The sequence below is a fragment of the Poromitra crassiceps genome, assembly GCF_964638095.1.
Source record: "Poromitra crassiceps genome assembly, chromosome: 1".
Taxonomy (NCBI): Eukaryota; Metazoa; Chordata; class Actinopteri; order Beryciformes; family Melamphaidae; genus Poromitra; species Poromitra crassiceps.
In genome coordinates this window covers 127,363,781-127,390,713 of record NC_139623.1, presented here as the reverse complement: position 1 = coordinate 127,390,713, position 26,933 = coordinate 127,363,781, and the positions used below count along the sequence as shown (strand labels likewise).

Below are 26,933 nucleotides of genomic sequence, written 5' to 3'. Positions count from 1 at the left end.
AGCAGGGTCCCTCCTTCAACATGATGGGCTATAGGGCTCTACAGAGGAGCAGCTATCAGAGGGCGTGAGACAGCCGCTAGCCAGGTCACAACCAGAACACTGTCCCAAAGCTGAATGTTCAAACAAATATATGAAAGCATTTCCTCTATCCATCCCACTGAGAGAGGGGGGAAAGCAGAGCAGTCTGGACTGATATTAGTTTGTGTCTGCTGCTCTCGTCTGTATCCCTAGGCCAGGGGTTCCAAAGCTTTAGGATGCCGCAGCCCACTTTGAAATCTGAAAATCTTCCGGGGCCTACCAACCCTTTAATCACAACTCTGATCAACACACGAGACTGAGATGATGTAATATCCTATATGTTTTTTATATTATATCTTTTTTAGTTCATTAACAGAGCATGCAAACTTTGGCATAAGGTAAATTAATAATCCATCCACATACAAAACATTTCAGGGAAAATACCCAAAAGCAGACTGCCAACATTTTCTCCTTCTTACTCATCAGAAGTATTTGCATGCATCACACATTTGTTGAGACAAAATGTGATGAGCAAAAACAAGAAATCAACCCACAAGCTATTAATGCTAGGTTGTGAAAAATGCTACCTTATCTCTAGAGGGGAGACTCGTGGGTACCCATTGAACCGAATTTCATTCAGATAATTTTAGCTGAGAGGTCAAGGGACCCCTTTGAAATAGTTTTCCCTCGCCAAAATCTTACCTGTGTTTGGAGCGTTATTTAGCCCCGTCATGACAAGCATATGCTTGGTATCAATGGATGCCTTAGGTCTTCTAGTTTCTTCTGATAACGTGATCTCCACTGTAGCTTTAGAAATTACCCTGCTACAGCCATTTGATTACCCGCAAAAATCTCCATGGCCCACTAGTGGGCCGCAGCCCACAGTTTGGGAATCACTGCCCTAGGCAACATGGATTTAATTTAAGCCAAACTAGGGCCATGGCATCTTGTAAACACAAAGTAGGGTTTGGATAGAAGGGACAATAACATCTGTCATTACACCAGACATGAGTCAAGTGACAAATACATTTTAGTCTTTGTTTCAGCCACCTGCTAGGAGTACCAGATGGGTGTGATTTGCCACATGAAACAATACAATGACTGGCGGAAAGTTGAGACTATTTGAAAGTAAAGTATAGCTTGTCATCATACGGCAGGGATACTCAACTTGCTTTGCCCGGGCGCCACTTTCGTGAAATGATAGAAGGCCAGAGGCCAGTTAATAAACAAACAATATACATTTTTCTGTAGGTTTTTGGGGTGTCAGCCGGAGTTTAGTCTAACAATGTTGTGCACACCGGATACTTAGTTAGGTTAAGTACATACATACTGTAAGTGCCTGGGTAGCGAGCAGATGGCGGTATTTGACAATTTAGCAGCTAAATCATAGATTAGATTATTGAAAGATATTCCATATTCCAGACTGAAATGCTATAACAGAAGTGGAGTATTGCCCAGAATGACATGAACATTTGGACACTTATTCAGCGGGTATCTTGCATGTTGCGTTCAGGTGCACTGTAATTTTTTTTTTTTGCAATTCCATCGCGGGCCACACAGGAGGGGGCCGCCAGTTGAGTATCACTGTCATACAGTATCAGAACTGACCTGTTGCAGCAAAACGCACTCATTCACTGTTTCAAATGGGTTAAAACATCTTGTTCCATGTCTTGGTTGAAACTATGCTAATCCTGTCAATATGTAAAGCTGTATTAACCATTATCATTTAACCCTCCTTACCTATCCTCTTTGTTGATCTGGTCGCCAAAGCCCACAGTGTCTACAATGGTCAATTTGAGATGGACGTTGCTCTCCTGCAGGTCGTAGGTTCGCGGCCGCAGGTAGACAGCGTCCTGGTAGTGGCTGGCCTCTTCATTCTCGAACATGGTGTTGAAGAGTGTGTTCATTAACGTCGACTTGCCGATACCCGTCTCCCCTGTGAATAGTTGGGGATGGAGAGAGAGAGAGAGAGGGAGAAAGACAGACAGATAGACAGAAAGAGAGAGTTAACATGCTCAAACTCACAGGGGGGTAATTCATCAGCTCTCAGACAAGGTTTTTATTGCAGCAACACAACTGGAGGCGGCGTGTGCATTTTCTTTCATGTCAGGAAAAACAAGACAACATTGCTGTTTTGTTGCAGTTAATTAGTAAGTATGTTGTTTTCAGGAACTGGAAATTGTCAAGAGATTGTGAGAAAACTACCATACAGAAATTTCAGCCGTTACAGCATGACTTTTCCATGAGTTGCTATTACTGGAGAAAAGACTGACACTGACTCTATCTCACTCACACACACACACACACACACACACACACACACACACACACACACACACGCTGTGGTTTGGTACTCACCTACGCAGAGGATGTTGAAGCAGAAACCCTGTGTAACCGATTTACTGACCAGCTGATCAGGCAGGCTGTCAAATCCAACATGGCCGCCCAAAGCCAGGTTACGCTTCTCTTCATTCTGAGGGAAACAAACAAAACAAAGTATTATAAGCTTGGCTGAATGCATTTACAAAAAAGGTGACGCATGATGTTGAAAAACTTTTTCAGAATGGGACCCAAGGATCAAGGAGAGCCAACCTTTCTAAAGGAGAAAACCAGCTGCCAGCTGCCAGCCTGAAGATGGCTTCAGAACAGTGACCAGCTGGTTATCAAAATGGCTGACAAAGGCGGTTGTACAGTTGTTTGGGGGTAAGGACCAATATATTCTAGAAGCTCAGCGCCAATTAAGTAATCTTGTCTATTACAGACGTCTAACATCTAACCCATTGACTGACATGCAACAAGAACTAAGACAACTGATAGATAAAGCTAAAGAGGAAGAATGGATCACAGAAAAAGAGTCTGACTTTTTAACACCTGAAAATCCTCGCTTGGCTTCATTTTACATGTTGCCCAAAATCCAGAAGGATCCTCTAACTCCACCAGGGCGTCCTATAATCAGTGGCAATGATACAATCTTAAAACCTGCCTCTAAATTTATAGATTTTTTTATAAAACCCTTTGTCTCCTCTCTACCTGCATTTCTCCAGGACACCACACATGTCCTTAAAAAACTGGATGAACTGGGGAACATAGGAGATGCGTTTTTTGTCACTATGGATGTAGAATCACTACACAAACATTGATCATAATGAAGGCCTTGAAGCTCTAAAATTCTACTTGACTCAACGACCAGTGGAAGACATGCCTTCTAGTGACTTCATACTATCACTAACTGAATGGACCCTAAACAATAATGTTTTCCTGTTTCAGGATCAACTTTTTAGACAAGTGAAAGGAACTGCAATGGGTGCGGCCTACGCTCCGAGCTATGCTGTACTTTTCCTAGGCCTGTGGGAAAAAAGCACATCTACAGCCCTGCAAACTCTTTCCTGGACAAAGTCACATGGTATGGCAGATATATTGATGACTTATTTTTTATATTCAATGGGACTGAGAAGGAACTCCTTGATTTTCATAAGTACCTGAATTCAACCAACAGAAATATCAAGTTGACATTAGAATACAGCAAGTCTGAAATAAACTTTCAGGACCTTAAGGTTTCAAAAGATCACAATGGTATTATCCACACATCCATTTTTAGAAAAAGTAGTGATCGTAATACCATTCTAAGGGCAGACAGTTTTCACCCCTCGAGCCTCATCTCCAACATCCCCTTGGGACAGTTTCAGAGGCTGAGAAGAATCTGTGATTCTGATGATGATTTTTCCCAACAGGCAACAGTCAAGCACAACAGATTTAAGCAGAGGGGCTACAAAACAGACACACTCCAACAAGCCTATGCTAAGGCTAAATCACTTGAAAGAAAAAACCTGTTTCAAAAATCCTCTCGTCCCACTAACAAAGGCAGGATATACTTCACCACCCAGTACAGCACCATGGCCCATAGTGTCACAACCATCATCAAAAAGAATTGGCCCATCATACAAAGTGACCCTGTCCTACAAAATGTGTTTCCTGATCCTCCAGCAGTGTCATTCAGACGGGCTCCTACACTGAAGGACAAGTTGGTCAGAAGCTACCTGCCAGCCATTGCTCCCAATGAGTCCTCCTGGCTTCGCCGCCCTGTGGGAAACTACAAGTGTGGTGGTTGCAACCATTGCAATAACATTGTCAAAACTAACAGCTTCATAGCTGTCTTCACTCAGAAAACCTACCAGGTCAGAAGCTTTGCCAACTGTAACACCACTCATGTTGTTTACAGATTAGAATGTGAATGTGGGTGTTTCTACATAGGCCGCACCAAACGCAGGCTGAAGGACAGATTGCAAGAACACAAATATGCAATAAGAACCTTTAATCCTAACTATCCTATGGCCAAGCATTATAAAGAGGCTGGACATGCTAATTGTAACTCTTTAAGAATTATGGCCATTGAAGTCATCCCGAAGTCTGTCAGGGGTGGAGACAGAGTCAAACACCTCCTTCAAAGAGAAACATTTTGGATAGTCACTTTGAAAGCCACTACTTTTCCTGGTCTGAATGATGATCTTGATTTTTCCCCCTTCCTTTGAAGGAGTTTCCAAATGGATCCCCTCTTCTTAAAGTCTGAGGTTCTCCATTTTTGTTTATCTTATTGGATACCCATTCTTTTTGACCAAAAGAGCAAATATGCTCCACATTGTTTCTATGCTGATGCTTTGGCTAATTCTGGTGTTAAACATCTGTTTCAGTGATAAATAGTGTCACATCGGTGTTTTCATGGGTTCTTCTCTGCATGATGTGTGCTGATGCTTTGGTTATTTCTGGTATAATTCGATGCCAGCTGTAAATGTTGTTGCAATTCCTATTTAAACTTTCATGTGATCTTTTCTATATGGTTCTTGGCCTGCATTGGGTTGTTGTACCTTTAAGCACCAAGATGACTGCATTTTCTCTTTCCCTATTTTGCATAATTGTGGAATTCTGATTGGATGGCCATCCAATGATGTAATCTTGCTGATTGTCTACATAAGGGCTGTCTTAGATTCACATGTCCTCTTACTCCCCGATGAAGGCTCCTGTGTGAGCAGAAACATGTTGGTGTTTTTTAATCTATAGCCATGTTTAAAATAAAGGCTTTTTAAAATTTTCTACTACAAAGACCAGTGTTGCTGTGGGATTTTTTTAAGGTTTGCTCTCTTCCACTCTCCACAAAAGGTTTTTTCTTGCGGGAGACAAACTTTATTTTTCTATCAATTACTTTAAGTTAACCCATCCACGTGCATCTGGCTCTCATATTTTTAAGTCCACGCAGCGCTCTTCTCTTCATCTATTCTATTATAAGCTTGGTTTGAGGAGAATACACTTGGACCGCAGGCAGAAAACTCTCGTAAAAACTCTCGTAAAAAACTCTCGTAACGGGACAAGCCCCATCTTTTATTGTCACACGAACACCCCAACACATGCATGCGGCCACAACACACTCATGCTGACGGTGGCCGGTGAAAAGTGTCCTCTGCATTTAACCCATCCAGGCATGTCCTTTCCTCCGAGGGGCAGGCCAGGAGCAGTGGTCACTTTCTCGTACAGCGCCCGGGGACCAACTTCGGATGTTGTCGTCACTGGTCGGATGACGATGACGATCTGATCTTCTGCATGTTTTTAGTGTGGGGGTTATATACGGAGGAACCCCCTGGGGGAGCACGGGGAGAACATGCAAACTCCACACAGAGAGGAAGGTCCTTACGACGAGATACCCCAACTGGGCAGTAGGCACTGAAGATATGGGGGGGAACACAACCACAGCGCCCACAGTGTCCCAGGCGAGAATCGAACTCAGGACCTTCTGACTGTGAGGCGACAGCTCTACCACTGAGCCACCGTAGAAAGAGAGATGTATGGCATAGAACAGGGGCTCTCGGGCCAATTCCCTCAGGAACGTTTCTGGTGGGCCGCCGATGAGTTAGGTGACATGATGGTATTTGGTCCGTTCTCGGTAGGTTTACGGTCTTTCAGAGGCTGTAGCAGGCTTGGTTTTAGAGGCTGCAGAGTGAAGTTTCTGGTATTATGAAACTGAAAGACCAAGGGCATCCCTTGGTACCAACCATGTCCAGTGTTTGGCAAGTTACTTCCAAAATGTAATATACTACATATTACTAGTTACTTTCATTTGAAAGTAATAGGTTACTTTACAATATTACTGTCTGTGTAGAGTAATGTGTTACTTTACTTATTACACTACTTTTGCATTACTTTCAACAAAATAAGAGCAGTAGCAGAATGACATTGCCGCCCCGGCCGGGACGATCCCGAAAAATAATTTAAACCTTCTTGAAGTCAGTATAAATCGTCCAAAATTCTAAATGTTTTCCTTTTCCTTTGTTATTGTCTCTATAGTGGTTATTTGCATAAAAACACACAATTTGATTAGGAAATGATTGTATCTTTATTTAAATATGTGCTTTGATTTATTTATTTTTACTCAATTTGTAACATGTGTTACTTGACAAAGTAACTGGTATAATATTACTGAAATCCTATTGGTAATAAGTTATATTACTGAGTTACTGCTAAAAGTAATATATTACATGTAATATGTTAGTTTTGTAATGCACTACCCCCAACACTGACCATGTCACGCTAGCTTGTCGGGAAGGTGGTTAAATAACGCTCCAAATGTAGGCAATGTTTTCTCCTCCAGAAAATACAACATACTGTACATTTCTCACATGATTCACAATTGGGATGACTTTAGTCTAGAATAGGCAATTAAAGAAAATGTGTTTTGTTTTCTTGGGTGGCCCTCAATCCAATATTGGGTCCCTAAATTGTCCCTCAGGCATCAAGACTTTGGGGGAACCCCTGGCTTAGAAGCGGAGCCTTCACATTCCTATGCAAATGAACATCAAATTCCCATACATTCTGCAGATGTAGAACCCATCATAAACATTATAAATTCAGACTAGTAATCAAGACTTGCAGCAAGGATGAGCTAATCCTTCACAAATCCCATGACTGAAGACATTTTCACTGAGAGAAAAAACACTTTAACATTAACAACCAGGGAAAGGCACTGGTTCAGAGAATGAAGAGAAAATATGGAAAATAAGAATATTTATGGAGGAGAATAAAAAATAATGTATAACTTTCCAAGACACAACAACCAGTTTAGAATGTTACATAAATTATACCAGCATACAGTTAGATTAGTTTTAGATGTAAATATTTTCTGAGAAATGAATTAGTATAGTAATGTTATGCTGTACATTAAGCTATTAGCACAAACACAAGTCAGTGTCTTCTATATTGAGCATCGCTGCCTAGGACATCACAGATGCAGCAGTTCAAGCATTGTTTGGGAAATTGTTAAAAGAAAAAAACTAGAGCGACCGCACCGCGGATATATGCCTCCGCCAACAAGTGAGCAGTCAACATCCATGTCTGTCCGGACTTTGACAGTTCAGTTCAGTTTGCCTAAGCCCTATGATGGGCCGTGGGCATTCCTTTCGGACTTTGACATTTGAGCCAAATGTGAAGAAATTCCGTCAAGGTGTTACTGAGATATGGTGTTAACGAGCTTGAAAATAGCGTTTGACGTTTGAGGTAAATTAGATGAAATTCCGTGAAGTCGTTCCTGAGATATCACATTAACGAGCATGAAACAAGTGGTCCTCCTGATGTACCACTAACCTTGAACTTTGACCAACAAAATCTAATCAGTTCATCCTTGAGTCCAAGTGGATGTTTGAGGCAAATTTGAAGAAATTCCGTCAAGGCGTTCTTGAGATATCACGTTAACGAGCTTGAAAATGGTATTCGTGAGGTCACAGTGACCTTAACCTTTGTCCTTTGACCACAAAAATCTAATTAGTTCATCCGTGAGTCAACGTTTGAGGCAAATTGGAAGAAATTCCATCATGGCGTTCCTGAGATATCGCATTGAAGAGCTTGGAAATGGGATTCATGAGGTCACAGTGACCTTGAACTTTGACCTTTGACCACCAAAATCGAATCAGTTCATCCTTGAATCTAAGTGGACGTTTCAGGCAAATTCGAAGAAATTCCATCAAGGCGTTCCTGAGATATCGCGTTAACAAGCTTGAAAATGGCGTTCGAGAGGTCACAGTGACCGTGACCTTAGATCACCAAAATCTAATCAGTTCATCCTTGCATGCAAGTATAGCAGGGATTCCGTTAGCCGGTAATTGCCGGCTTGCCGTGTGCCGGCAAATTAAAAGGTCACCGGCTCAAGTAGCCGGTTGGAAATGCCAAATAAATAAATCCATTATATAAAATAGCCCAATATTGTGTGACCAGTGATGTTGCCATAAGCTACAACTTAAATATAGACTTAGAGCAGCTACGAGCAAGATTTTCGATTGTTATTAAACAGTCTAAATGTGATATTGATGAATCACATCTTACCTATAATATTAGCTGAGACCAAAGCCGTGTGAATCGGAGATTGCTCTCTTGATGATTATAGAGTCTGTGTCTGTCTTCCGGCGGGCTGGATAGACCAGGAAGTGAAACGAAACGGTTTACGGCAGCTGCCCGCCTTCAACCGTTTCGCTCTGCCTAGCAACAAACCATAAACAAGGAGATCGTCATGCTCACTACATCCAGGGGCTTGCTACTCTCGCGAACATCTCTCATTATATTCTAACAGTTTGTTTGGAAGTAATTTTGTTATTATGGCCGAAGTGGCTGCCGCAAACCGTTTCATTTCACTTCCTGATCTGCCCCGGCCGCAGACAGACTAATCATCAAGACAACACTGGCCGACTCACTCGGGGTTCAAGCGAGACTAATCGGCGTTGGTCTCGTCTACTATTAGAGGTAAGATCGAGGCATCGATATTAAATTTACCGTAGACTGTTTAATAACAATCGAAAATGTTGCTCGTAGCTGCTTTAAATATTATATATTTTCCCCGCTGTTATGTTGAGTGGTTGGGGGAGGGGGGAAGAAAAAATACAGCAGACACTCCATGCGCACACTGCAGTTGTTCAGCATCCCGCGCCCGACAGGCCTCGCAGCCGACAGCGCTTTGGCTTGACACAAGATACCGAAATGTCAACGCAGACGTCCCTCGGCCAGTTCTTTTCATGTAACAATGGTCCAGAACAAGATCCAACCAGCCATGAGAAGCCGCCACAGCGAGGAAAAGTTGGGTTGATAAGAATCGCAAGTTGGCTTTGCACATGTAGCGGAGCGCTGATCATGAAGAAACTGCCGCAAGCGTATTGCGAGAATTCTCGCAGCGACAGAGAAGTCCTCTGCAGGTTGTAAAGCTTATTATGATGTCCATTAATTTAGCCACTAATGTCAACATAATTTCAGCATAAATAACCTACTAGAACCTCAGTTGATTTGCCATTTAAGGAGGAGGATTTAATGAGCAGCTTTCATTTATTTGTCTGAACAACTTTATGGAGCATCATCTCAAAGCTCACAACACGCAACAAGGGATTTCGTTCTCAGATGTAGGCTACAGGTAACACAAGGCTAATATTCTTAACTTTGCCCTTCAGTGTAAAGTAAAGCAAATATTCTCATGTTGTGAAGTAGGCTATAAGTCCGTTCTGAAAGCGAGTTGGATGCCCGCGTGTCAACCAGCTGCAGTCCCTCGTCATCGTTGTCAATATAGACCGCTTCAGAAAATATAGGCTATAAAGTTTGACTGACTGCACGTCTCATCTCTGGCTTGTTGCAGGTAGGCAACATCTTAATTTAGATTACGGTATCTTTCAAGTTATTTAATTTCAAGTTCTTGGATTCAAGATTCAAGATTCAAGATTCAAGATTTTTATTGTCACTCCATGGTACAAGTATCACGTGTGAAATTCTTGTGCTGTGGACTCCGTTTACAACATAGTACAAATGTAGGGCATATGAGTGCAAAAACAACAAGAGACACAACAAGCAATAAGGCAGTATAGTGATAAGACAAGTCAGAGACAGTGGCATATTCACTGCACATAGGTGCACATGTCCTGTGCATACTTTAGCCGTGCTTAAACATTTTAAATTCGGCGTATTTGACATATAGGTGCAAATAGCATATTCCTTATTAAACATACAATTAAACTCTGCGTTTTAAATTCGGCGTATTTGACATACGGGTGCAAATAGCATATTCCTTATTAAACATACAATTAAATATTAGACATACGTAATGGTAGCAGCTACAGTACGGTGCAGTACGGCTACTACACTATTTGTGTATGTTAAGGAGTCTCGTGGCCTGCGGGAAGAAACTGTTCCTCAAGCGATTTGTGCGTGCTTTTGGAACCCTGTATCTTCTCCCTGAGGGTAACAGGGAGAACAGGCTGTTGTGGGGATGGTTTGTGTCTTTGATGATCTTCAGGGACCTCCTGTTTGCATCCTTTGTCGGATGCAAAGAGACATTTAATGTAGGCCCGCCAGTGTCTTTCTTTAGGCTTAATTAAAACGGGAATATATGACAAACTCAGTTCACAAAGTTTGTGACGAGTTCATTCACTATAATAAAATACATTTGTTGGACGATTGGCTAATAGCTTTTGTTTTTTGTGTTTTATTGTTTAATCTTAATGGGTCTGCAAACCCGAACCGAATTAATTAATTAAATAAGGAGCGGTGTGCGTGCAGCTCGCTCCTTCGCACTCGCAAGCGCAGACCGCACCGCAGTGAATAGTTAGAAAATTATTTGGAAATCAAAAAATGATTTAAAATTAAGATTTAGTTGGCTAAAAATTATACAATAATATGTTATGTATTTAAGAAATGATTAGGCTACATCTATCTTTTTTCAATAGGCTACATTTTGACTGGGCCGGTAAATATTCTATAAGGCCGGAATTCTGGAATGTCGCCGGCTCCATTGGCCGGCCAGAAAAAATGCTAGCGGAATCCCTGAAGTATAGTATATTTATTTATTTGTCCTTTCGGAAAGTTGTCCTGCATCTGTAGCAGTCAAAACACAGCACATTCAATCAGGCAAGATACAATACAGTACAGTACAGCAACACGACGACAATATGACAAACAATTACAACGAATACGATCACAAAGTGCACATTCCCCCCCCCCAGTGGAATGTGTTCAGAGCTTATTAAAGCAGACCAATACTGGAAGGTATGGAAGATCTCTGGGCACGGGAGGTCCGTAAAGGCGGTACCCTGTACCTCCGTCCTGATGGCAACAGTTTATATTCAGCGCTGAGAGGGTGTGATGTGTAGTGCTTCGTGCAGCCATCGCAGCTCTAAACGCTGATGCCGAGTTGCTCAGCTCCAGTCCAGGTGAGACTAGGATCCGAATGAACATTGTTCAAGTGATTGTTGTTGTACGTGCGTCACAACTCTTCCTCTTCCTCGCTGATGGTGGGTTGCTCCAGATTTGAGGAAGAGGAGCCAGCCAATTTATCCGAATGAACACTGTTCAAGTAGAGCATCTTATGACTTGTCTGAAAAGGGCTATAGTGATGTAGCCGAGTGTCCGGGTCCGCCTATTACTTACACTTTGTTAATAAAACAATAAACGAGAGAGTCAGGCTGTAACGTTAATAACACGCTTTTACATTTATTCTCAGACAGCTAGCACAGCTAGCACACTCGTCAACACCGGCTCTCATCAACAACATCATAAGTCCCCGCACTTCCTGTTCTACGGTAACTCTGAGGGGACATCCACAGAGCCTTGCATACACACTGAACAGTCTGTTACAGTGATATCATTGCGCCCTCTGGAGGATCATTGAAAAATGATTTGAAAACAGTGTTCTACTGGCAGAATGCACGTTGCTTTTTGTTTTGTTTTGATCGAGTCAAGTAAATTTTCACATGCTCGAGTAAATCCTTAACGAGCGAGTAATCGAGCTTCGATTAATTGTGTGCATCCCTATTAACAACCTTATTTAATTTGTTAGCAATTGACAGTGAGAAAACCAAGAAATAAAGCAAAAACTGAGGATACTCTCTGTAAATGAGCGATAGAAAAGAATCATTATGTCTCTGTCCACTCCGAACTGTCGGAGCAAGTCGACGTTTGAGCGAAGAAATTTCGTCAAGGCGTTCCTGAGATATCGCATTAACGAACTTGGGAATGGCGTTCGTGAGGTCACAGTGACCTTGAACTTTGACCTTTGACCACCAAAATCGAATCAGTTCATCCAAGTCGACGTTTAAGGCAAATTTGATGAAATTCCGTCATGGCGTTCATCAGATATCGCGTTAACGAACATCGGACGGACGGACGGACACCCCCAAATCCATTTTGGATTTATGCCTCCGCCGGAGGCATAAATAAAAACATATTTTAGCTTACCTTCCCCAAAATACACTCATTAATATAAGGAAAGTAGTATAGTATAGAAAAAAGGGCTAGAATTAGCACTTGTATCATAACTATCACTATGTCAACCAATACATACAGTACATGTAATGCTACTGTACAACATGCACTACTAAACCCCATTGCTCAAAAGATGTATAACAGACTCTATAGCCCCAAACGCACAGGGAGAGTCAGATCCCAGCGGTTGGAAGCACACCCATTGTTTTAAATGGCCGAACATGCACCAAGAGCGTTCTGACGTGCGTCAAACTGCCTTGACGCCTGTATTCCGAACCTGTTTCCATTTTCAAGCGTCAAACAAAGTTCCAGCAACGACCAAAGCCTCTGAGCTCCCCCCTCCCTCTCTGCCACTTCCATCCACGTCTGTCTCGATAAGTGCTCTCACTGCAGTTTAAATACAGCAGGCATTAATACGCTACACTAGCAAGACTACAACGTGAAAATAAGGTTCTAAACACATCGGCTAGCAAAACATAGCCTATCCCTGGATGTCATGATGAGATTAGAATAAGTTTGGACAGAATTGCATAATTTCCCCCTGCAGCGCTGCCTTTTTTCTCTCTCCCTCTGCATGACAGACCGACAGACAGGTAGGATGATCCAACAGCCTCTATCCCAAGCTTGCCCAGAATGACGTGCTGAACAAAAGGCTATATTTCCCGCTGCAAAGTCGATCTCTGAGAAGAATACTAGAGGAATAAATGCATTCGAAACATATTGATCCAGAGGAGAGAATTGTAGCCTATTTTGTAGCCTACCTTTCCTCTGCAGTAGGCAGCAGCACTGTGCTCCAAACCGCGCCGGAGCTTCTCCCCATGTTTAGAAAGTGATTAAGCGGTTTATTGAGTCATGTCTAGCAGGGTAACTGCGGCGGATAGTCGGACCTGATTCTACGGTTATAATCCGCAGTTCATGTTTAGAAGAGGCTTATGACAGGGGCTCAAAACTACAACTTTTTTGTTTAATCGGTCAATTGTGCCTGATTACATATAAATTAGTGGCATTTTCCCCCAAATAGTGATGGTTCTGTCATTCTGTGATGTATACATTTCAGATCCGATGCTTGCAGTGCGCTATAGGGGCAGATCTTGAGGCGTGTCAAATGACGCGCGCCAAGATTCGCTCCCTGTGCGTGTGGGCCTTATGCATACTTAGCCACACTGCAACGACTACAAAGGTGAGTGAGGTTACTTATTAGCACTTTCCCATGAACAACTTCCATGGGAATATCCTATTTCAAATGTTGTAGAAAGACAGCATCCTGAAACGCAAGTGCAAAAAGATGACCTTTTTCACTCAACTATTATGGACAAATTATTGCCTTGTAAACGTTTTCACATTTGATCTCCCTTATCTATCCCCCATCTGAATTGTGGGAAAGACAGTCAATGAGAGAGAGAGATACTACAGTAAAGAGAGAAAGACAGTCAATGAGAGAGAGAGAGAGAGAGAGAGATACTACAGTAAAGAGAGAAAGGGGAACCGACAGCACCTTGAGATGAATGGGGCCACCCTAGCATGTCTGGCAACCAGAGGCTGCATACTTGGAGGCTGATGTCACTGGACACAGACAGCCTGGGAGCAGAGCTCAGCTGAAAGAACCCAGCTATACTGAGCTGAGAGCTGGAGGCAGGCACCACATGCACACTAGATGAACGCAACTGACTGACTGCACAATAAAAGGTGAGACTGGTGATGATAGATCAGTGTGTGTGTGTGTGTGTGTGTGTGTGTGTGTGTGTGTGTGTGTGTGTGTGTGTGTGTCTCCGAGGACCGAGTCCGGCAGATTTGTGCAGTTAACACGTTCACTGCCAATGACGAGTTGACTCGTCAAAAAAAATCCAACGGTTGACTGCCAATGACGAGTTGACTCGTCAAAAAAAAAAAAAAAAAAATTTGACGGTGAGACGTGGATCAACGCCCCCCACGTCTCCTATAAAAATATTGGAGCCACCGAACGTGTACAACCCATTCCACCGACCCACTAAGTGGCGACAGTGCTCTCCAGACTAGAAAAAGCCGAGCCAAAACTGCAGGGGAACGCGCGAGGAAACCATTCTCATACTGTAAAATGGATTGGCGAAAACGCTTTCGCGCATTATCGCGCTGGGAGCTGGCGGTGGGGGATTGCAAATTTGCATAATAGATTATGCGTGCAACACACTTTGAAACACGGCAGAAAGCCCACAATCGCACGCAGCTTCATTGCAGCTGAGCTCACAACCGAAACGACTCATGCAGACTCGCCCAAAGAGCAGCCGCCAGCAGCCAGGCAGCACAGACAGGCAGAGCCTCGCTTGTGACAAACGCTGCAAAGCCACCAGAGACACACCCATGGAGGGAGGAGTTTGAAGGAGAGGGGGGTTTCCTGCTGCTATGGAGGAAATTACTGTTCAAAACTATTGTTTAGATGTCTGACGTCTTACGCCAAAAATAAATGGTTAAAGTGACTGTTCTATCGAATTTCACAAAAAGCCATTTATCTCAGAATACATTTTCAGACGCTGAAACCATGCTGTATTCTACTGCTAATGCCTACATAACTACTAACTCTACAAACTAACTCTTTTAGACAGAGAAAGCACACATTCTATTAGTTCTTTTGAGATCATTTGTGTTCACAAAATCTTAGCAGAAAAGAATCCTCGGCTTTTGAAAGATGAGCCAGAATCCTCAAAAAAAAACCTTGGCAGAACCTACCTACAGTATTGAAAAAACGGCTGGCAGTGAATGTGTTAATACAGCCTGCCTCAAAACTCACTAAAAATGACATCTATAAAGTAAGGCCAGAGGCCAGTAGACGGAGAAATCACTGGCCACCGGGGCTTGGGGAACTCCCTGAGCAAGCTCCTGAAATGGACCAGATGATGCCGGTGAGAATAGAGTCAGGACTGCTCTGTTTATTCTCAACAGAAAAACTCTCTCTCTTCCCCTCCCTGACATGTGTACACGTTGGGGAGGGAGAGCTACAGCTGCATGTAAACGGGAATATTAGTGGATTATTCATTTAGTCTGAATATTGTCTTTTTCGGAATATGGGCAACAACCGGAATAATATTGTGTCTTGTGTGCATGTAAACGTAGTCAATGACTGAAGGGGTTTCAGTCTGTTGGGCATTCAGAAACTCAATGTGACAAACTGCAGGGCCGGGGGGGGGGGGGGGGGGGGGGGGCATGGCCTTGGGGAAGCAAACCGGTGCAGTGACTCTCTTGTATATAATGGACTGGATTTCTTTTTATGTCTTGTTTTGTCTTTTGACTATAGAGAGCCAAAGTAGGGATGTCACCGTGTACACGACTACACGGGTACACGGATATTAAATCATATCCGTTTAGAAAAATCAGTAAGTATTTTTTGTGTGTCCTTTTAAATCAAGTTTTGACAATGATTTTACTGTGTTCTGGACTCTCAAGTCGCAATCATTCATTTCTCATCAAAAATAAAGTGTGTGCGTGTTCCTGTCAGTACGCTGGGGTGTTGATCCCAGCGTGGAGATTGAAAATAACGTTAACAGTGGCTTCAGAAAGGCGCTGGTGCGGGCTCTCGTTTTCAGGCAACTAATAATGGAGAAACTATCACAACAGAGACAGAAAGTCTCAATTGTGGGAGCAGATTGGCTAGACACTTCATATTTCTGGTGAGTATTGTGCTTTTTATCACAGTATGTGCGTTATCGGTTAGCTATCAAGCTAGCTACTAGGGCTGTGGCGATTCACTTATCTCCCGATTCGATACTATCACGATTCTTGGGTGCCGATTCGATTTATATTGCGATTCTTAAAGCCCCAATCAGTAAGATTTTTGACATTTTTTACTGTAATATAACAGCTATTTAGTGACAGGACATGGTAGATTGACTTTTAATAGGGAGACCCTCGTCTTTATTTATCCCACACCGCCCTCCATTGGCCAGCACTGGGACTAAGCAGTTTGCTGTCAGCGTCCCGTGTCAATAACATAGAAAAAAGAAAAGCATGCGCGCATGCGCTGTACAGCGTAAGCGCTGTGTTCATGAAAACGAGGAAGTAACTCGATTCGGATTTGCTACGAAAATGATGTTTCACGGAACTATGGATTATTATTTCATCACGTGGTGAGTACCCGATGTCACAACATGTACATAGAGCTTCTGGCGCTGTGTTTTGTTGACTTTGAACGGCGATATCGTTATCGATACTAATGCACGCAGAGGGCGCAGTTGGAAATCTTACTGAATGTGCCTTTAAGTATTGCGATTCTACGATTATTGCGATTCGATATTACGATTTATTGCGATTTTTGTTTCTTTTTTTATTTTATTTTTTTCAGTTTGTTTGCTTTTTTACTCTAGAACATGGGAAAAGTTGAATCATACACTTCTAGAGACTGGGCGATATAGTTAAAAAGTATTTCGATATAACATCTTTCATATCAGTCGATATTGATAATTATTGCTCATTTTAATTACCCGTTTTTATTAATAAAAAACATGAGAAGAAAAATGTTGCATTTAGCCACTTCATTTTGAATCACCTTATTTTCAAGGCACACCGGTAGGTCTAATTTGTCACACACACATACATGCTCTGAGTGCAACTGCAAGCAGTAATTTACAGACATGGTGACGTTTTACTTTGATGACAGCCTAGGGTTGCCAGCCTTCTAAAAAAACGTTTGGTAACGTGTATTTCAGGGTTGTAGGGTTAACGTTAGGTGAATCAGAGGTGTGGAAAAGCCTGGGTTTTGCTTTGACTTGCTTAACTACAAATATGTCATAGGCTGTAGGGCTAGAGGGCGACCGCACTGGGGACCGCGCGCCGCTGGTTGGGCGAGGAAAAAGCCTTGCCTCGCTGAAAATGCGGTAGGCTACATTTCTCCATATCAATATACCCATCAAAACTCCGCCCAAGCAGAAGATATAAAGTTATAAGCTGTGTGCTCAATAGATGACACGAGTTATTCATGTGAATCCTGTCCCAAAGTACAAGTAAAACCTTTCTAACAGTTCAACTTTGTCTCTGCTCACAGTGGATGCCATTCCGTAAAGGAACGCTGCAGACGTCCGTATTTGTGAAATTGATGTCTTAACTCATTGAGTGCCAGCCACTTTTGGAGAACGGACGCTCCCAGTGCCAGAGTTTCAGAGCGTTTTCAGTGATTTCTCGAGGCCCACAGAATATTGTGTGATATTACTATGTAAACACAGAACACGCACAAAGAACGAGGAGACTCTCTTCTATCATCAGCAAAAAAAAGTTTATTGATATCATTTTCCGTTCTTTAGTTATCAGCCGGAGAAGATAGGTTGATTTCAGCAAAAACACACGTTTCAATTTAGAAGCTTAGGGACTGTTCGTTATTTATGAGAGGGGGGGGTATGGTGCAGGGGCGACTTTGTTTTCGTTTTGTTCCTTCACCCTCCCCAGATCTATAAATATTTTCCCATGTCCCTCCCTGAGTGACTGGAGATAAATGCATCACCCTCCCTCCACCATAAATAACCACACTTTATCATATTCACACCAAAGGTAGTAGCCTACTGAAGAACGCTACGTTTGATAGCGCCCGACATCGGGGGGGAGAGGGGGCGGAGGGCATATAACGTTAATAGTACCCAGCCCAATATGGCCTCATCTCCTAGTTATAAAGCCTACAGTAGCCTAGCCAACTGCATATGTGTCAACAATTCCAGCTCTGAAACAATATAGGCTAAAGCGATGATAAACGTTTCCAGTCAATGCAAGCAAACTGCAGGACCAAAACAACCTATTCTGCACACACACACACACACACACACACACACACAAAACATACCGACACGTGCATATTAATGACCGTTCTCCCAAATGTACTGAATAGGCCTGTACACAGTGCATACTGTAGGAGCAGCGTCCACAATATTGGCATGGCGGCCATATAACACTTACCATTTGATGGTCGCATGACAACGAAATCCCTGGAGTTGGGGGGAAAGTATAGGTTTTCTGTACCAAATCCTGGTGTACGTTTTTCATCTTGAAGGATAAATCCTCACTTTCAGTTTCTGTGTTGTTTTTTCCCGCTATCTTGTATTTGGTACCACCCACTGTACAACGCTATCTACCACTTTCTCATGTGCATAAAACACGGAATGTGCGCACGGCGGCGCAACCACAGTAATATAAGACTCACAATGTATTTAGCCTATAGCCTATATCATCAGCAGATTCACAACTTAACAAAGGCGAGTTGTTGTTACGAGCTGTTGGCAAATAAAGCTTGTTTACCTTTCAGAAGTGGACACCAGCGGGGGCTGCGTCAGCAAAGGTCTTTAAATAAATCCAATCATCCTCTATTAGGATTCTCTCTGCCAGTTCATTTTATATGGAGATTGTTGCCAGTCCATTAAGTCTGTCTTGTTTCATTGTAGGCTACTACTGCAGAGGTAGTTTCAACTTTGAGAAACTTCAGATATTGTATCTTGCAATTTTGGTCTCTCCAATGAATGGGCAGGCAAAGTGCGCACTGCGCGCTGCACAGGGAAACAGATTGTTTTGGAACCCAGAAACAACGTTAGAAATATCGCGCTTATTTACTGATTACACTAATACTGGTACACACATATGAGCACATGGCCTAGGCTACCTTAACCCAAAGTTAATGATGTAAATTAGTCTACTTGTAGGCTATGTCATTTCATTTACTCCGTGTCCCTTTTCCTCATTCAAGCGGGATGGAGAAGACATGATGACCCGCCCTCCTCTGCCTCTGATTGGCTAGTAGTAGTGCTTGTTTAGGCATGAGGAGTGATGATTGGTTGGGTTAGGGTAAGAATATCAGGGTAGGCCAATCAGAGGCATAGTAGGGCGGGCGGTTCGTGCGTTTCCAGTCAATGCACCAAGCAAACAGCAGGACCGAGTGAGGGCCTGTACACAGTGCATAGGAGCAGCGGTTTACGTGAAAGGAAGGAATGGGAGATACCAAGTCCAGTCACCATACAGGTAAACCATAGATATAAATAGGGGAGTAAACACGAATTTTGGAACGAAAAAACGCATTTAAAATATATACAAAATACAAAAAATGAATGTTGTATAGCCCTCCCTAAAGCCAAAATAAAAAACACAAGTCCCTCCCCAGTACTCAAAAAAATATTTGATATCCCTCCCCCTTTCTGCACCATACCCCCCCTCTCATAAATAACGAACAGTCCCTTAGATAATGAGCCTTTTGTGAAATGAAGCATTTCAAGCACATCACTGACTCTGAAGCTAATATTTTCTGATGTAATGTAATGACACCTCAAAAATAATTTCCTTCAATAAAAGAGTGAAAACAAAGGAATTTTGTTTGGCCAAATAATATTTTTTAGCTGCAACCAGCAGCGCTGGCCCCTGCATGCGCAGACCCTACACCTTCTTGCTGGTCTTGATTTACTGCTGGTGGGCATCAGATATTCTAGCTTGTTTGCCTGTCTCTGTCCATCGAGCCTGCTGTCTGGGTCTGTGTTTATTGTCAATGGTTGTATGCTGCCCTGCGTGCCCCACCCCCCTCCTCCTCCTCCTCCGTGGGAGTGTCTCTGGTGGCTCTGCTGCGTTTGCTCTGCGTTTGCTCTGCACTGAAAAGTGCGCTGCACCCCGCTTTTTCACAGCGTGTCGCCGGCTCCCAGCTGAGAATAATGTAACTTTTCAGAAAGACGCTGGTGTCGGCAACTAAATCATATGGAGGGGCTATCGCAGCGGAGAAGGAGGGGCTCAATTGTGGCAGCAGATTGACTGCTGTTCACAGGCACAGCTAACGTTATGCTTCATGCATATCGATGCATACCGATGCGATTTCCGTTTCCCCATGACTTCTTCTCTCTTTTTTCCTCGCCTTTCTCTAATCTGGAGAGCACAGTCGCCACCTAATGGGTCCGTAAAATAGCTTTTATACATTCAACATCCACCATACTTTCACAGGAGATGGATCTGGCTTTGATCCATGTCCCACCGTCAAAAACGCAATTGACGACTTTAGTCGTCATTGGCACTCTACGTTACTATCCGAATTGACGACTAAAGTCGTCATTGGCACTCAATGAGTTAACATTAACGTTAATTTCCCGGGCACTTATTAATAGATAGAACACATGTTAACACGTTACATTAACACGATTTGAAACTCGATCACCCACATGGAATTATTTGTAACGCCGGGTGAGATCAAACGAGTGGCGTCAGCTGAGGACCAAAATGCGAGACTCATTAGCCAGGAATGGGTCTCACGCTACTTTTGCATGCTAAAATAAAGCTGATAATGTACAATTTGATTCAAGGGGGGGGGACCCTTTCAGAGTACAACACAAACTGTCTATTTTGCTGCAACTTGACAGTGCTGCTTAATCCAGGACAGGAGATGTCAGCCAGGACTCTCGGCTCTGATTAGCTGTGTGTGAGTGGGGGCGGGTCATGGGTAGGGATGGGTACCGTTCACATTTGAACCGATACCAGTACGATACCGGTACCTGGAATTCGGTACGGTACCCAAAACGGTACCATTTTCGGTACTTTACACGCTCTAATAACAAAAAAAATTACAGTTGTAAAAAAAATAATAATCCAAACTTCTCAGAGAGAGCGGTCAGTATTCACTAAAGCCTTCATATCTCAGGCTCTGTAGCACATAGAAACATAAAATAAAAAGCATTTGAGAGCTTAACCCTTTGGCTTTTCGTATTATATTTGCCCTAATGTTCATAAAAAAAAAATTATCTTTAACCCCAAAAATTAAAAATTAAAATATTCTAATGCATTTTAAGAAATGTTAATAAAGATTATGGCAAATGTAACCCTTCCAAATAAAAACCCACGGGTTTAAGCTCTCAAATGCTTTTTATTTCATGTTGATAGCTACTATACAGGCTGAGGAAATACATTCTGTTGAACCCTTGACAATTACTGCAGCAAGAGTAACGTTAGCGTTTAACGTTTAACGTAGTAACGTTTGCAGTCGTTGTGAAGACAGTGAAAAGCCCCGTTATCTAACAACCACAACGGCAGTGAAACAACTTATCCAGCTAACGCTAGCTAATTAAATAACGTTACTTGATGTTGTAGAAGTCGATGCTTCTCTCAACGTTACAGCTGAGGAGGTGCTGCTAACGTTAGCTCTGGTGGGGTAGGCTATCTGCTTCATTCACCCTCAGCCTATCTAAGACGTTACAGTCTTCAGCATTTAGCTAAATATATCTTGTGTTTGACCATGCTTCCTCAAGTTTGAGGTGTTTCCCTGGCCAGCTTTGCAATTCACATCACACATGTTGCAACCAGTGTTATCTGAGTCTATCTTGGTAAAGTGTAGCCACAGCTTTCGGCTGGTCCTGTTTTGCTTTCAGAACCAGAGTGACGTACTGACGTAACGCGCTCTCGCGTGTTGCCTTAAGGTTCCGTCGGAATTTCTATTTTCACCACTCTCTTTCTATTACTCAGATGCGTTCAAGTACCGAAATTTGGTACCGTTCGTTTTTATGTGAACTGGTACGGGGCAGTACCGACGTAATTCGGTCGGTGCCTGTAAAAGTACCGAGTTCGGTACCCATCCCTAGTCATGGGGCGGGTGCACTCGGAGTTTGTCTGTAAATGATTGGCTGTTTCCGTGTCACTTGTACTAACAAGGTACATGATTGGCTGTATGAGCCACGGAGCAGAGGGAAGCGCTCTATAATGTGATGGACGAAAGTAGTAACATTTCATACATAAACAGAAAAAATGCAATTATCGATTCTGGAATAAAAGATCGATTCAAAAAATTGTCACATTAAAAATCGCAATACTTAAGTGAATCGATTTTTTCCCCCACCCCTACTAGCTACCGCTGCTAACGTTATTTTCAATCTGCATCCTGGCGGTGAGAACGTCAGTCCCATCATCCTCGTCGCCAATGTTATGTCTGAAGAACTGGCGGACCACGACGTGCTGTTTAACGTCACTAACGGCTGTGAGTTGTACAGGCTAAATTCTCATGCTGCTACGTCTCTACCAGGCTCAACTCTGATGACAACAGACAGGCTAACACCCCCACTTACGGCACTGTCGTAACACTCTTAAAGGGCCAGTCCCACTGATGTGGCGCATACACAATAATCTGCTGCCTGTAAGCTACAGATGATAACTTTATCGGGTCATTAAAGAAAACACACACACATCCGGTTAACCGGTTACACGCTGCCAGAAGGTCCAGTGTAGACGTTTAGAAAATGTTGTAACTGTTGACACCCCTAAGCCAAAGTCACGCCCACTTCCGGGTTAGGCATACGCACCAAGATATTTCATCTGCCATTTATTTTCCCATAGTAGACATTTTGTAAAATGCTTATAAAAAGAGTTTTACTTGATCATCAAACCAAGCGATTCAGCTATATTTATAATCAGTACAGACTATATAACATTTCACTTGGACCAAAATAAAATACAATTTTGAAAAAAATATGTTTTTAATCCGCTATTATTATTATTTTGCGCTTTGGTCAGAGAGTGAAATGTTCTATGGTTTCCCCTGATTCTAAATATGGCTGAATCACTTGGTTTCACCAAGTATAACTATTTTTATAAGCATTTTACAAAATGTCAATGGGAAAATAAATGAGGGATGACATTCTCCAAAATCACCGGCTGTAACTTGAATGACCTCTGTCTTCTATATAAGAAGAGGGTTCTTAAGAAGGCTCAGGGTGTCCTGCGTGACCCTCAGCACCCTCTTTACCCTGAGTTTTCCCTCCTTCCTTCTGGGCGCAGGTATAGGATGCCCCGCTGTTGCAGGAACAGATACAGCCATTCTTTTGTTCCTGAGGCTATTCGCTGTCTGAACTGTTGAATCGAATAGTAGCCTACTTCATGCCCCTTTTTCTGTTTTAACTTCCATGGTTTCCTAAATGTACTATGTTTTAAGTCATCCCTACTTTTTACTGTTTCATGTCTGTATGTTTTTAAATTACATTTTTTGTTATGCTGCATATGAATTGCCCCAGGGGGGATAAATAAAGATTTACTCTACTCTCTCTTGGTGTGTATGCCTAAACTGGAAGTGGGCATGCCTTTGGCTCTCTATTGATGTCACCGCTATGCTGCATACTTACACTTACAATAAAAGTCAAATTCCTCATATGTAAATCTGATTACCGTAAATTCCGCACTATAAGGCGCACCGGAGTATAAGCCGCAGCAGCAAAATTGCCAGTTTGTTACATATATAAGCCGCACCGGACTATAAGCCGCGGGTGTTTTAACACGTTCACTGCCAATGACGTATTAATCCGTCAAAAATAATCCAACGGTTGACTGCCAATGACGTATTAATACGTCAAAAAAATGAATTTTTTTTTTTTGACCGTGGGATGTGCATCTAACCCTTTTACATCTCTTATATAATTATTGGAGCCACCGAACGTTTACAACCCATTCCACGGACCCACTAAGTGGCGACAGTGCTCTCCTGACTAGAGGAAGGCAAGCAAAAAGCAGCCATTCTCATGAAAATGGATGGGGGAAAACGCTTTCGTTTTCGCGCTGATTGCTGGCGATGCGGGATTGCAAATTTGCATAATAGATTACAGGTGGAACACACTTTGAAACACGCAGCATAAATATGACCAGAATCGCAAAAGCTTCATCAAAGCTCTCTACCAAAACTCCAAGAAGCGAGCGAGTCCATCCAGACTTCCTCAAACAGCGGCCGCGCAGACAGGCAGCAGCAGCAGCAAAGCAGTGAGACTGGTGACAAGCTTGTGACGGCCGCTGCAGCCAAGAAGAACGCCCACGGAGGGAGGAGTTGGAAGCAGAGGGGGGTTTCCTGCTGTTATGGAGGAAATTACTGTTCAAAACTATTGTTTAGATGTCTGACGTCTTACTGATGCCAAAAATGAATGGTTAAAGTGACTGTTCTATCGAATTTCACAAAAAGCCGTTTATCTCTGAATAATTTTTCTGACGCTGAAACCATGCTGTATTCAACTGCTAATGCTTACATAACTACTAACTCTACAAACTAACTCTTTTAGACAGAGAAAGCACACATTCTATTACCGTAAATTCCGGACTATAAGCCGCACCGGTGTATAAGCCGCACCTGCAAAGTTGACTGTTTTTTACATATATAAGCCGCACCGGACTATAAGCCGCGGGTGTTTTAATGTTTTTTTTTTTTTATTTTTATTGTGTTTTAATGTTTAATTACCATATGTAAGGGTTCATGCACAGAGGGGATTGTCGGGAAAGAGATGGCTGTTTGAGGAAGCTCCCATTTATTAACATTTCAACAAAACAACATAACACAACACCACCTGTGTTTCTTTTTTACAGTGCACACAGTGTCATACAGTGTCATACAGTGTGGTGAAAAGAGGGCAAGAGAGGAAATTAAAACAGAAGTGGATTTATAGTTAGAAAGAGTGCTAAAGAAGAGAGAATTCAGTTTTTTTTTTTTTTTTTTTTTGAAAAAATCCATAGATAAGCCGCACCGTTATATAAGCCGCAGGGGCCAAAAAAGGCCAAAAAACGGGAAAAAAGCCGCGGCTTATAGTCCGGAATTTACGGTAGTTCTTTTGAGATATTCTGTGTTCACAAAATCTTAGCAGAAAAGAATCCTCGGGTCTTGAAAGATGAGCCAGAATCCTCAAAAAACCCCTCTGGCAGAAGCTAACTACAGTAAAAAAAAAAAAAAACGTCTGGCAGTGAATGTGTTAATGTTTTTTTTTTTTTTTTTTTGTGTTTTAATGTTTAATTACCATATGTAAGGGTTCGTGCACAGAGGGGATTGTCGGGAAAGAGATGGCTGTTTGGGGAAGCTCCCATTTATTAACATTTCAACAAAACAAAACAAAAGTCAGGTCACTAATCCCCAGACAAAATCACACAACAATAGGCTATATCACACAGGATAAGGTGCAGTCACGGCTGTAAACAAAATAACTGTAAAACAATAATAAAACAATCAGTCAACAGTAGTGAGCCTACCAGAAAAGTCATTAATCCTTGTCTTCATCTTTTAGGTGAAGGTGCAGCAAACGGCTGTAAACAGAGAAGTCAAGTCACTAATCCTCGTCTTCCTCTTCTTCCTGCGTACTGAAACCACCAAAGTCCTCATCTTCAGTGTCGGAAACGAACAGGTTCAGGGTGGCTTCGTCAACCACTCTCCTCTCTCCTTCATTGTCACTCTCAAAACCAACGAACTCCTCTTCGTCACTGTCGGTGTCGGCATCGAACAGCCTCTGAAGCCTCTGATGGCCCTCAGCGCCAGCTGTGGCGGCGTCGTCCTCTTCATCCCGCAGCAGTCCAGCCTTTCGGAACCCGTTGGTGATTGTGGATGTTTTCACACTCCTATAATATTCCGTGATCTTCCTTTGTGTGAATTCGCCGAAGTTTGTGATTTTCTCCTGGTAGTCGGGAGGGAGTTGCTGGCACACTGCAGTAGTCCTCGCCCTGACGGACAGTCCCTTTCGTCTCATGAATCGGAAGCACCAAGATGGGCCACCTCTGAAATGTTCAATTTTCATTTCGGTGGCGACTGTTTTGGCCTTCAGTCGGATCTGAACGGTGGAAACACCTCGGCCGTCTGCTCTCTGTGTCAACACCCAATCTTCAAGGGAATCTCCAAGTTCGGGCCATCTGCTTTTATTACCTCTGAAGGATGTTTTCGTCTTTTTGCATTGAGACAGTTCCTCCTGCTGCCCCTTCCAACGTCTCACCATTGACTCGTTGATGCCAAGGTTACGTGCTGCTGCTCGATTTCCGTCTTTTAATGCGAGATTGACTGCCTTCAACTTGAAAGCTGCATCGTGTGCATTTCTGCGTTTCTTCTCCATGGTGAGTGAGAGTTAGTACGCGACTTTGCTGCTGCTGCTGCTCTTTGTTGCGATTCCGGTCTGCTACTGTAATGAACTTTGAACCGTTAGGAGTAACCGGTTGATTTCCGCCAAATGATGTCAAGTCAAGTCAAGTTTTATTTATATAGCACCTTTCATACACAAAGGCAATTCAAGGTGCTTTACAAAAAAATAATCGAAAAAACAAGCAGCAAAGCAATGCACATAAAATGTGCAGATGAAGCTGTGTGATTTTGGAGGTCACCGAGTGGCCGTTTGCTTACCGTAATTACCATATGTAAGGGTTCATGCACAGAGGGGATTGTCGGGAAAGAGATGGCTGTTTGAGGAAGCTCCCATTTACCGTATTAACATTTCAACAAAACAACATAACACAACACCACCTTTGTTTTTTTTTACAGTGCACACAGTGTCCGCGGTGTGGTGAAAAGAGGGCAAGAGAGGAAATTAAAACAGAAGTGGATTTATAGTTAGAAAGAGTGCTAAAGAAGAGAGATTTTTTTTTTTTTTTTTTTTTCCTGAAAAAATCCATAGATAAGCCGCACCGTTATATAAGCCGCAGGGCCAAAAAACGGGGAAAAAGCTGCGGCTTATAGTCCGGAATTTACGGTACCTACTGTGGCAATAAAAGTGATTTTCATTCTCATTCTCATGTAATGTTTGTGTGAAAACATGGAATTCAACATAACTGAAGATGCAAGGTTTTCACACAGCAAGAGATAGTCTGCAGCTCTGCTCTCACACACACACACACACACACACACACACACACACAGTCAGTCAGTCAGTTAGTTGAATTTGGGCTTGGAGAGTTTGTGTCCA

General features: G+C 42.7%; 1 protein-coding gene across 2 annotated transcripts in view; it reads right to left on the bottom strand.

Moving 5' to 3' along the window:
• septin8a (septin 8a) overlaps positions 1–26,933 on the bottom strand; it is a 124,972-nt gene that overhangs the window by 75,153 nt on the left and 22,886 nt on the right. For both annotated transcript variants that reach the window (XM_083643567.1, XM_083643566.1), the window contains exons 2-3: positions 2,377–2,491; positions 1,759–1,954 (exon numbers count right to left, since the gene is read on the bottom strand). In XM_083643567.1, the coding sequence (XP_083499693.1) occupies positions 1,759–1,925 (167 nt within the window). In that variant the 5' untranslated portion in view covers positions 1,926–1,954; positions 2,377–2,491. The remainder of the gene's footprint in view (positions 1–1,758; positions 1,955–2,376; positions 2,492–26,933) is intronic.